The sequence below is a fragment of the Falco cherrug genome, chromosome 16 (genome assembly GCF_023634085.1).
Source record: "Falco cherrug isolate bFalChe1 chromosome 16, bFalChe1.pri, whole genome shotgun sequence".
Taxonomy (NCBI): Eukaryota; Metazoa; Chordata; class Aves; order Falconiformes; family Falconidae; genus Falco; species Falco cherrug.
In genome coordinates this window covers 9,106,930-9,119,882 of record NC_073712.1, presented here as the reverse complement: position 1 = coordinate 9,119,882, position 12,953 = coordinate 9,106,930, and the positions used below count along the sequence as shown (strand labels likewise).

The following is a 12,953-nucleotide window of genomic DNA, read 5'->3' as shown; positions in this document are numbered from 1 at the left end:
GACATTGATTTAAAACAGTTATGTCACCAATACTGTTGCATTTACTCTGTTGGACTGAAATGATCCTTTGCAAAGGAGAACCTGTGTGGAGTGCTGAAAACTTTAAGGGATCAGTTAGTTGAGCCTTGTCGAGTATCTTAAGAGCAGATTCAAAACAACGTGGTCTGAGGCGATTTGGTGTGATTAAGGTGCTAACTTGCCTAGCATTTACCAGTGCTGTCACTCTGTTCAGGACTTGAATAGAAATTGCTACAGCCCTGAACACCTGGTACTGTAAAGAAGCAAAAGTGATAGTGAGTCATGGATGAGGTAATTTTTTGAAAGGACATATTTTATTATGCAACAGTCTCTTAAATGAGGGTGATTTTGTAAAGGAAGGTATAAATTTTGCCTTGTAGATTAGTATATTTTCCTAGCACAGAGGGAAAAGTTGTTTGGGTTTAGTTGATTGAAAGTTGCCTCATGCCAAGTAAAAAGAGATGATGGGTTTTGTCTCTGGAGCTTGCTTTTCTTTTAGCTGCTGGGAAAAAATTGGAACCTGTTAAGATACATTAAAACTTCCTGCTTTAGCAGCTCTGTCAGACCATTGTTTGACAAAGTATTTTGCAGTGTTATAATAGAAAATCTGGGAATAAATATGTATTAATCGGCCACTGCAGCACTGCTTTTCCTAGTCAGTCTACAAGTAGCACTTGCCTTGTAAAGGTGCTTGACAGTACATTGCAATATTGATTTTAGTGGGTTTTGGTTTTATTTTTTCCCCAGAGTAGTGATTACTTTCATTGACTGCTACGGCAGCCTAATGGAGAACATTTACTTTTGAAATTAGTGCTATTAAAATATTAACAGCCTTGAATATTCCTGCTCTGTTCTTTCATAGGCTTGATCATAAGTATCCTGAAAGACACACTTGTCCAGAAAGCGTGGTCTCCTAGGATATGTTAACTAATTTTTTCTAGTTGGTTTCTTTGCATCTGTTTTGTGCATGATGTGAACTGATTAACAGATATATCTTGTTCTACTTACCTGTTCTCTTCCAGTAAGAGAAGACTTTGCTATTAACATGCTTTATTGCAGAGTATTGTTTTAAAATTGTTCTGTGTGCAGATGTGAATTACAGTAGTACAGAAAAGCAGTAGGGCAACTGCTTCATCTGCCATGAAGTACAACTGAGAGTTTTATGAAGGTCACTAAGTCATTGAAGGGAGATCATGCCAAGTGGAAACAACAATTGAGTTTAATCTCCTCTTTACTTCTACCTGAAGTCCTAATAGTTTGCATCAAAGGAGGATGAATCACCATTTCAGTAGCAACAGGGTCCAGTCTTCAGTTTAGAATTCCAAGGGAAAGAATTGCAGGAGATTCTGTAGAAAGCTGACATTCTTTTAGCAGCCTAGCATTGTGCAATCCCTCTAAGTTTTCAGTCCATGCACTTTGGAAACCAGAGGTACAATACAATATTAAAAAAAAAAAATAATTGGCTGTAGCAGGAGCTACAGCAAAATTTTAGCAGTATTTAGGTAAGTGTAGATTTTTTTTCTTTTCCTCCTTAAAGTGGAAATCTGATTTTTAACTTAAAATAGTTTTAGAAGATCTGCAGATCTCTAAACATTTCACGTTTTGTGGCCTTCGGGCTTTAGTAATGCTAAGCTTTGAGTTATAGTACTTAAAACCTTGTGATGTTGGCTGTCTCCAAGAACTTTAGACTGTTCTTGAAAAAGCAACTTTTAACATTGAGACTGAGGAGTCTAAACTCTTGTAGTTGAAACTTGTCTATTGCTCATACAAACAGAATGAACAGGAGCAGAGCAGTTTCTGTTGAGAGTGGTGTCCTCCTTGCCGAAGTCTCTGTTGCTGTAACTGAAAGTACTTTGAATCAATAAACAGTGTTACTGTAAATTTCATCATGTATCCAAACAATCTTCTCCTGTTAGATTGTAATGTTCTCTTAGGTTTTACAAAAGATGATGCTACTTTATTTTTCAGTTGTGGTTGGGAGGTAGTATAGGTTACTTCTAATGCAGCTTATAAGATGCTTCACTTTAATTGTAGGAGTTTTCTGCCAATTTGAATGTTGAGATTTAGTGTAGTGAAGAAGGGAAGGCATTCTGGGAACTGACGTTTTGTCTGTTGTTAACAAATCGTGTTTCAGAAGCATGGAGTTTACTTACTGCAGAGCCAAGGGGTGGCAAGTGACTGACAGGAATCTTGGGATTTCGGGTAATATTTTGATAGTTGATCAGAAAAGATGAAAACTCTTGGAGCTGCTTAATTCCTCTTGCCATTTTCAACTTAGGCATTTTGCTTCAGTTGATTGTTAATTCCTCTTGTGATGCATAGTATGTTAGGAAAATGCAACTGATTTCATTATTTTCCTTCAGTTGTAGCTACTTGCACTCTTTACAGATGAAATAATGGCAGGTAGCTGTTTGGTCAAAGGACTTGGAAGGGAATTATACGCTCTTCACTTGGAAGTACTGGGGGGGAGCTTTTTTAACAGCAGTATTTTCTTTTGAATTGAAATAATTCAGTCAAATATGAGCTGTATATTCTCAGCTGAAAAAACTTTTTCTGGAATAGTTTCTTTTTTGTGTCATTTAATGTGTGTTTAAGCTATTAGTGCATTTCCCTCATCTAACGTTAACAAAATGATTTGTCAAACTGAAGTTTCTGGTATCTCCTTTAGCTGGTGTTCTGTAGCTTGCTGCTTTGTGAAATGATGCACTGCATTGTCTCCCTGTGTAGTTAGAATTCATAAGTGACCCATAGAGGTTCAGTCTTCTGGACGCTTACAAAAATTTTATCAGTAATGAAACATTTTGCACACTGATTGGCATATGTATAGTTCAAATTTTCTGTGTGCTTTGTCATATTTTTTTTTTTATAACTTTACATCTAAATTGGGAACCCTTAGTTTTGGCCCATTGCCCCTTGGTAATTGGTATCTATTTTGCATGTTGAAAAGGTATCAGTTTCTGGAAGAAGCTTTTCAGAACCAGAAGGGTGCAATTGAGAACCTATTGGCCAAACTTCTTGAGAAGAAGAACTATGTAAATTTTGCAGCTACCCAAGTTCAGAATAGGTAAGTTACCCCCAAATGATTAACTGTTACTATTACATTGCCTTTTTAATGAATGACAATAAGATGAATGATGGGATGGGACTAGAATAATACTTAAGTTCTAGTTGATTTTGTAACTTTAGTTGTATTGGACTCTATTTTTTGAAATGTTTTCTTCCCTACGATATTGTGCCTTTTCTGGAAGAGAAATGCCAAAGATGATGTTTTTTTATGGCAACTTTGAGTAGAACCAAAGATGTGACACTTCTATTACATTTGAGGGAGGGGAGAGTAAAAAAAAAAAAAAAAGCAAGGCAAACCCATCTTACGGTTTCTGATAAGTTCAGCTCTAGATGACAGAAGTATTGGCTGTACAGGAACAATTTTTTTCCTGAAATGTTTTTGTTTCATATGAACGCTGCTTTGATAATTGTATAACAAAAGCTTGTTTTGAAATTGAATAGGATATTGTTTTTTTCTTTGGTTTTGTTTTGTTTTTAATTAGGCAAGCAAAACTTAGTGTAATTACCTGAAAGGAAGCTTCTCCTTAGATAGTTTAAGAATTCCAGGGTTAGCTTAAATTCAACATCATGTAGAATATCGAACGTAGATGCAGAGAGAGGACCTGACTGCTGCTGGCTTTTCACCCACTTGTGGTGGTGTGGTGTGCTGGAGGTCAGGGAAATCTACTATGATTCTTGGTGGTTTTGTGAGCCTTCTGCAACTTCAAGTCACTTGCAAAATGACAGATCATCTGGAGATGAGAACTACAAGGGTACAAGGAAGTGTACTAAAGATAAAAGAAGAAGTTCTGATGCAAATTTTTAACTCCTAGTGGTACCATGTACATTAAAAAAAAAATTGTAGGGGAGGGAGAACATGTGATGTGACAGAGGCAGATGTGCAAAGATGGAAGCAATGGAAATTTTTGTGTGCTGATTTGGCATGGAATTCTTTGAAGGGACCCAAAAGACAATACCATCGTGGAGCAGGACAAGCTGTAGATGTTAGATGTTAGATGTTTGAAGAAGAGACAGAAGCCCAGTTACATGGGAAATAATTAAATGGAAAGCTCAAGAATTGTCACAAAGCATTCTCTGATAAGAGTTCATGACCAATAATGGGTGGTGCATACAGAAGTAACACATTGTAATGTTTTTTTTTGCCTAAGACTGTCTGGCTTCACTGAAAATCTAAGGAATTTCTGCAGCATGTTTCTGGGTAGTGTGGAGATCGTGATTATTTGCTGAGCCAAATGGGTAGTGCAAGTGAGACGATAGTTTACTTTGACATGCCATTCAGTTCCTTTGTTGAAGTGTAAGGTGCAAAATTCATTATCATAAAAACTTCAGGAAATGAAAAAAGTGTATTACAATAATGTTGTCAGTGTTAGCAGATGGTATGAAATTGCTATCGTATGTGATCGTGAAGCGTAAAACAGCATTGAAGGAGTAGCTGCCTACTGGAATAATTGTCAGGTGCCAAAGCCAAGGATGGATGCCTGCTGACTTAATGAAGGGTTGGTTGAATGTGTGTTGGAGTAGAAGGCCAGGTTGTGCTGTCACAAAAAAAGCACGTGTCCCACATGTGTCCAAGGTGCCTTAAAGGGCATTTGACACCAACACTGAAGGCAGTCAGACAAATGAGTATTGGTCTTGTGATCATGTCAGGATGGAGGACATCACGAGTTCAGATGCCTGATCTAGTAGTGAAGAAGCCCTTTAGAAAAGGACAGTTTAAGTCTTTACACTGACTAGCCCATGGCAAGGTATTGTGCTCTGGCTCCTATGAGCGAAGGAAAGAATCCTGCTGCAATGCGATGTTGCCATTAGATTAAGGCAGCACAGGATCAAATACATCCAGAATTTGTAACAGAGTTTAAGAAACGCTGTATTTCACATTCTGTGGACAAAGCTCAGGATGATTTGCTTGAGTCTGAAGAAGGTAAGAATGGTGAAGACAGTAAAACTGAGGAAGGATGACAGTGATGGAGACAAAGTGTGAGGTATTAAAAAGCCCAACCAAATGGCAGTAGTAGTGAAGCACAAGAGAATAAAGGAAACTAATGTCTGGCAAAACATAAGTGAAACTTTTATATCCTTATTGTGTATTGATTACAGGTATGTAATAACCCTTTTGTTACAGGATTGCGGGGAGGAGTTGGAGGGGTCCATCTGAAATTCAGGATTGACTTCCTTTCTGGTTAATATACAGTAGCATAAAAATTTAAGGCATTGTATATAAATTCTTCATAGCGAAAGAGACGTGATATGGAGATAAATGTATATGTGTACATACACACACCTGTGGTCTTGGCTGGGTATGTCTCTGTGTGTGTAAACATCTATTTAAAGTGTATAAACCACAAGGACTGTTTCATACTATTTTAAATAAAACACAAGTTGTTAAATGAGATACCATCTTGATATGAGACTGTAAGATTTTAATTTCCAAAATGAAATTTTAGATTACTTTTTCAAAAAAGTTAATTAATGAAGATTTCTTTGTTAGAAATGAAACAAGCTATAAATTTTGCTTGTCTCGGAACTTCTTCAGTACAGAAATTGCTCCTTTGCTGTTCAAGGCTGGGCAGATGCCTGTGGTGTTTGGTGTTTGGCAGCATAGTATAAAGTGATTGCCTGACAATACATGTCTTTTGTTTGTTTTTTAGGATAAAAGAAGTAAATGAAACTAACAAACGAGTAGAACAGGAAATCAAAGTGGCTATATTCACCCTCATCAATGAAATCAATAAAAAGGGAAAATCTCTCTTACAGCACCTTGAGGTACAGTTATAGAGATACAGTAGTGTTGTTCGCTGTTTCTGGTCTCCTATTGAGAGCTCACGTTCCATGTCTGAAGACGATTTGTTTGGTGTGACTACAGGTGTTGCAATACTGCTCTTGCCTATGAATAGTGTGTTGGAGTTAAATCTCGTTTCTCCTTTCAGTAACTAGAGCCTGTGGCTCCTTTGGTTTTATGTGTATGCCTCGGATTCATTCAGAATCAGGCTTATCATAAAGGAGTGTCTGAAAATCTAATTTCTGTGTTCTGTTTGCCATATTTCTTTATTATGACATAATTCAAAGGTGTGTATAATCTAGTCTTTTCCTCAAATAGCTTTTTAAGGCTCATGTAACTGTGTTAGCACTGTTAGAATTGAGTTGCTTCTTTTTGTCTTCTCCTGATAACTCATCTAGAAGTTTTTTCTTCAGAGTGTAAACTCCTAGAGCCAGGTCTGCACTTTGTCTTGAGCCCATAACGAAATGATGCAATGTGTTTGATGCAACTTTGTTATGCTTTGCTCTCTTGGTTGTGCCAGGTCATTCAAATCGGTTTCCCTTATTTTGCTTGTGTAAGGTGGTGGCAGCAGGGAAGCAGACAGGCTGGTATTAATTTTCACCTCCAGTGTAATGCTGACTGCTTTGCCTCTAAGACAGCGGTGGTCCTAATGGCAGTTGTTTGTATTTATTTCCTTGGTAATTTTCACAGCTGGTGTTGCTGTCTAATAAATCCTGACCCTTTAAGTACACCTAGGTTTTCAAAGACATGGTTGTCTTACATATTTGAACATGAAGGTGTAAAGCTGGTATTTTAAGTTGTATGGATTGGCATCCTAAAGGAGGCAATGACTTTAAACATACTTTCCAGCTAGTGCATTCTGAATAGTAATTATATTCTGACCTTTATCAGATGTGTGAAAATTTAATTTACATTTACTTTTCTAATCTGAAGAAAGGAATTCCATCATATGAAGTTCATAGCATATTGTCAGTCTGCCATAATGTAACTGAAAAATTTAAGATCAAGTTAATTACATTAGATTTCTTCTGGTTAAGGAACAGTTATTTGGCAATGAAATGGAGTATCCCTGGAAGAAAAGAGTATTTGATCAGGAGTGAAATAAGTTTTTAAATTTAAAATTACATGAGTAACTGAACTCTGGCTTTTTTTGTTCACCTAGCATTTCTTACAAGCTAGAAGTATTCCATTGCAAACTTCCCTTTTTTGTGAGGTTGTAACAGTTGCCCAGTCATGTATTGTTAAATTTGAATCCTGAAGATTCAGTACCACAACCCAGATTTTTAGCACAAGGTTTGCAGCTGGCAGGGTGTCAGGGGCTGAAGACTTCTCAGAGATTGGGCTGCTGAGTTTACCTGCCGTACCTGGGAGGTGTTTTGAGGCAGTTTCTGGTTGACACGGTATTCTGAGTACCTAGGCCACTGCTGTTGCTGCTCTGCAGCTCCGGTGGTGGCAGTTGCGGGAATGCCAGAGCACAAGGATGGACCTGGCAGTTCCATTGCGCCCCAGTCTGGGTTGCTCCCCAGTTGTCATGCTGCTAGGCCTTTGGCAGTGTGAGAAGGAGAATTGGTCTTGTTTTAATAGTTAATATTTTCCTGGGATAAAGCAGAGGCTCTTTGCTGAGCTCGCTATTTTCCCTGCACTTTGATACATTTGGGGAGAATGGTAGAGTGGAATAATAGAGAATTACTCCTTGATGGTTCTAGCCACATTGAATGTGAGCATTAGGATAAGCTGCTTTGCCTATGACGTTTTTCTTTTGCTCTAAGAACTGTGATTAGCTGTTTACATTTTCCCATAAATCTGAAGCCCCCTTTGTAATAAAGTTTTTGGTTTTTTGTAGAACGTAACAAAGGAGAGACAGATGAAGTTAATACAACAACAAAATGACATCACTGGTCTTTCGCGACAAGTGAAGCATGTGATGAACTTTACTAATTGGGCTATTGCAAGTGGCAGCAGTACTGCTTTGCTGTACAGTAAACGGCTGGTAAGGAAGCATCCTCTAACTTGTCTGTACAGTGCAGAGAATGTTTAGTCAAAATAATTCTCTAAGTTTTGTGTGGCTTCACTAGATTATATCCAAGGAAGAGACAATGAGTTTTTCATGCTCCGTTTAAAAAACAAACCAAAATACACTTTCTGTAATAATGGGATAAATTTCCCAACTGTACACCATTTTTCATTCCTAAATTAAGGACTTAACAGCATTATTGTAGAAGGAATGGGGTCAAGCTCTGTACAGGCACCTCAGTGTCTTACTTGAGTTATTGCAGAAGTAGTATTATTGTGTTACAGTACTACTCTGTAGTCCTTTTTGTTGAGTAAAATATTAGTTGTACAATGGATGATTTTCCTGGTGATTTGAGTACTTTCCAGGCTACTAACCAAACTTGCTATTGACAGTCCTTGTTGGTGACCCAGCAGTCTAAACTTGCTGGGCAAATGCACACTACTTGATGTTCTTATTTTTTATTTCATTGTCATCAACAGTCTTGTTTTTGCTTTCCGTTAGATAACATTCCAGTTACGTCATATTTTAAAGGCACGTTGTGATCCTGTCCCAGCTGCCAATGGAGCAATACGCTTCCATTGTGACCCTACGTTCTGGGCAAAGAACGTCGTTAATTTAGGTGAGACAATTGTGTGTGTGTGTGTTCACTTGAAAAACTGCATTGAATTAAGTGTGCTCATCCAACATGAGTGAGTTGCAGCACAATAAATCTGTTAATGCAGAAGATCAAAACTCTCTTGACTTAAACCATGTAGTCCCGATTACCTTCCTTATCTGCTCTGTCTTTTCTATTAGTGAAGCTTTCTCTACAGGTTTTGGTTTCCAATGGGAATGGTTCTAGCAATGGCCCTTTTTTTTTTTTTTTTCCCTTCCTCTTAATGTGGTTCTGATGGTTATAGTATAACACGCTAGTGCTAAATGGGAGCATCAGTTTCTGGAACAAGCTTTTTGGGCAAGTAAATAGAATCAGTTTTGTCTATCTGAGCTTATTTAGCTGTATATGAGTTAATACTAGATGTCTTAATGTGTTGGAAGTTGCATGAATAAGCACAATTAGGACGGTTGATACGAGCTAAGTTCATGACTAAGTACCAAGCTAGTCCATGTGATTGCTGGGAAGTTAAGTGAATTAAGAAGCAATGTTTAACTAGTTTTGTATTCTGAGTATGTCTGATGTGTTTATAAAGGTGAAGAAAACCAAAGCCTCATAATGGGAGATACACTGCCCTTCCTCTGTGTGCGATGCTAGCAACTGCCACAGGGTGGGTTATGGCACTGTAGCTGTAACCTTTTATATCTGAAGTAGTTTTTTCAGTGCAGCTCTTTATTCCTCTTTTAATTTACAAATACTACATGTTGTTGGCTGTTATCAGATGTGGTAATAATGTGCTCTTTTAAGGACATGAGGTATTTAATTTCTTTGCCTCTTTACTCTTGTCTTATCCTACAGCAGTGTAGTGTGACAGTTTTTCTTCCATATTAATCCCCTAATCACACTTTCCAAAGAACAGGTTTTGAATGAGAGAAGAGGAGGTGAGCTAGAGTGGGGAGAGCACAGTGGGACTGTACACACAGAATGTCTGTTAGCACCTGCTTGTGAACTTTTTCTATTGGATAAAAGCCTAATAGAAAATCTCATAAAAGTACTAGCTTTTCCTGATGCTATTGTGTGTAGTCACTTCTTGCTGTTAAGTCCACTAGCCAGGTTTTGGTGTTCTTGTCTTTAGTCAAGGTGGTTTATGTGCACAGTAAATAAACTTTCCATGTTGGTTTCAAATAATGGTTTAAAATTGACGCTATTCCTTCATCAGCAGTTCTTCAAGCAATTTTTGAGTACTGTTACTTTTGGAGATTATTCAAGAAGGAAAAAAGCGAGGCTTTCCAGAACGGAGCTTCAAATGTTGTTTGGCTAGGAACCCAGGGCAGCTGGGGGAGGCATATATAGGAAACAGAACAGAAACAGAGGTCAACCTCAACAGAAAGTGAGATGCAGATTCAAATGAGTACATGTGCAAAGTACTTTCTGTCTTTACCTAAGGAAGCAAAGCCCAGGAATAGAAACTTTCTGCTCAGTGTGTCTTTTTGCTGTTGTCAATTTGTTGTGAACACAGAGAAGTCACCTGTGTCTGTCTTGTCTTTTATGCTGTGCTGTTCCAGTTCTTTCAGTCTTTCCTCACAGGTCATGTTTTTAGTTTTGCAATTTCTTCTTCTTGTAGTCTGAGTATTCTTTTTGCTTCTCTCATGTGTGGTTATGGAGACTTACAAAAGAAAATTTCAAACTTAAATTGCTCTGTTACTACCCCTGAGGAAACTGAATTAGAAACATCTGAGTATACTGTATTTATCAACCTTTGGATGATGATGGAGACTTAACTGTTCACTAGGGGGTTTTTTTGTCTTGTTTAGGTAACCTCGTCATTGAAAATAAACCAACTCCTAGTTACACTCCTAACGTAGTGGTTGGACAAGCTCCTCCAGGAACAAACCACATCAACAAAGCTCCAGGACAAATTAATCTAGCGCAGCTTCGACTTCAGCACATGCAGCAGCAAGTGTATGCCCAAAAGCATCAGCAGCTGCAGCAGATGAGGATGGGACAGCCAGCTGGGTCAGTTCCCAGGCAGACAAGTCCACAAGTCTTACAGCAGCAGGTAAGTCTCTCGTATGTGATGATTTCACCTTTTACCATAAGACCAAGACTTAAAATTGCCCTATCAAATAATGAACTTACGAAGCAGTTAAATGCGAAAATCTTTTGAAATTTGACATACTTTATATGTGACAGGTATTGGCTTTTCTTGATGTTATGTAACTAGTAAACCTACTACTGTGGAAACAGATTGGCTTCTTTTTTCCATGTTAAAAGCAAAAATTTTAAAAAACAAAAACCCTTGCAGCCTCCCAGGTTGATCAGCATGCAGACCATGCAGAGGGGGTAACATGAACTGTGGGGCTTTCCAAGCACATCAGATGAGAATGGCTCAGAATGCTGCTCGTATACCAGGAATACCACGCCACAATGGACCACAGTACTCCATGATGCAACCTCACCTTCAAAGACAAGTATATCCTGTGTACACGCTTCATTTGTGCCATTGTGCCAAACTTTCATTACAATAGATATACCTCCAGCTGTAAATGTGTTATTCTGTAACACTTGTAACAGCAGCTACACACATTTATATGCTTTTTCATGTTGCGTACTGTACTGTGACATTTTTGCTGAACATAAGAGAACTCAAACCTTAACAATGAAAATTAATTCTGATGTTTGTATTGCATTTTAGTACTGGGAAACAAAACATTTCCCTTTTCACTGACATTCAGCTTTTGGGTTTCTTAGAGAATAGTCAGGAATAGTCAAGTTCAGAGTGAAGTTGTGAGGGTTTTTAATGAAACCAAATTCTAAAGTGTTTTTGATTTCAAACCTGAAGCGTGATGCAGAGCCCTGCATAGTATTAAGAATAAAAATTCTTGACAATGATTGTTAATGTGACTGGAAAACCAAAAATGACTTTGTAATACTTGAAACAGTTACTCTTTAAGACAAAAAAAAAAGATTGTAGACAGACATGTGGACTCTAAAGCTGTCTTTGGCGGAAGTAATTGCTTTAAGAAAATATAACTATGTATGAAAATAATTTGGTGGAAGATGTGCTGCATATTTAAATATCTAGCCACATAAAGTGTTTTTTCCTTTCAAGTAAATAAAAATAGCAGTTGCTTTGCATTCAGTGCTATCAGGTTATGTTGATAGAAATGTGAGTTTGTATGTTCTTTGCCCCCCCAATTTTTTGTTGAGGACTGTCACATAAGGCACACATTGCAATCTTACCTGCAGTCTGATTTGTCTGTAATGCAGTCATGGTCTCTTCTCTTTTGCTTACAGCATTCTAACCCAGGGCACGCGGGGCCTTTTCCAGTTGTTTCTGTGCACAACACCACTATTAATCCAACTAGTCCTACTACAGCGACGATGGCGAGTGCAAACCGTGGTCCAACGAGTCCATCCGTTACAGCGATCGAACTCATTCCTTCTGTAACAAATCCAGAGAATTTGCCTTCCCTGCCGGATATCCCACCCATCCAGGTCAGTGGAGAAGATCAGGTACTTAGGCTGTGGGTGAAGTAATGACCTGCTTTCCTTTCTGTATCTTTTTACTTAAGATGCCAGTACTTGTCTCTGGAATGGTATAGTTAGTTATTGTTTAAAGCTGAAGAATTATAATCTTCAGCCCTTGACTTGGACGTGCAACTATTTTTATTGTGTAGGGCTGACCTGCTCAACCTGTGTTAACCTTCACATTAATCAGTATTTAATAGCTATCCTATAATAAACCTGACACTTAGATCAGTTAATTGCAAGTACTGTGTTCACTTCCTTTCTTCCATAAGACTATCATATGGGAAGATATCACTAGAATAGTTTAATAGTTGTGTATGTAGAATGCCCTGAATGGTGATCCATTCAGAGTTAAGGTTGCCTGGGACTTCTCTGTGATGTTCCTAAATGTTAACAGTCAGATGCAGGGAGTACAGGAAAAGGTGTCCCACTGCCCTACTTCTCTCTGTCCTCACGTTTCCCCTGCGCCCCAGCAGTGTGGCTGTCATCATTCCCATGTAATTGCAAGCTCCTGTCGCATACATCAGAGCCGGAGCCTGTAAGGTGCTGCAGAACACCTCAGCTGACCTCTGTGATTAATCTTGAGCTGTGGTGGTGTCTGCCTGGAGATTCTTGCTTGCGTGAGTGTGACTGTTGCTGCTTCCATTTTTTTCACTTCATCTGCACACTGCTGGTACTCACCAGCTTGGTGTGCGGTGTGCCTTGTATTCTTTGCAGTGGATAGTACTGCACACAGGCGGAGGTAGATTTTGGTGAAGTCAAGCTCATTTGGAGAGGTCGGAAGCATAATTTAATGTATGAGTCGAGGCAAAGAAAGTAAAAGCAGGATGTTTTCTGCAGGAGTGCCTGGGAGGCCAGGGACGGGAGGATGTGTACATTGAAATGCCTGTATAAAGCATGGGAGATTTGGTCATGATGCAGGAAACAATTGCCTTTAAAAACAAAACCTAAAT

The 12,953-nt window shown here is 38.5% G+C and overlaps 1 protein-coding gene across 1 annotated transcript in view; it reads left to right on the top strand.

Moving 5' to 3' along the window:
- Positions 1 to 12,953, top strand: part of TRIM33 (tripartite motif containing 33) — a 40,267-nt gene that overhangs the window by 13,833 nt on the left and 13,481 nt on the right. The window contains 8 exon segments of the mRNA XM_055727887.1: positions 2,966 to 3,082; positions 5,733 to 5,847; positions 7,707 to 7,853; positions 8,379 to 8,496; positions 10,284 to 10,528; positions 10,775 to 10,810; positions 10,812 to 10,940; positions 11,767 to 11,967. Coding sequence (XP_055583862.1) covers positions 2,966 to 3,082; positions 5,733 to 5,847; positions 7,707 to 7,853; positions 8,379 to 8,496; positions 10,284 to 10,528; positions 10,775 to 10,810; positions 10,812 to 10,940; positions 11,767 to 11,967 — 1,108 coding nt within the window.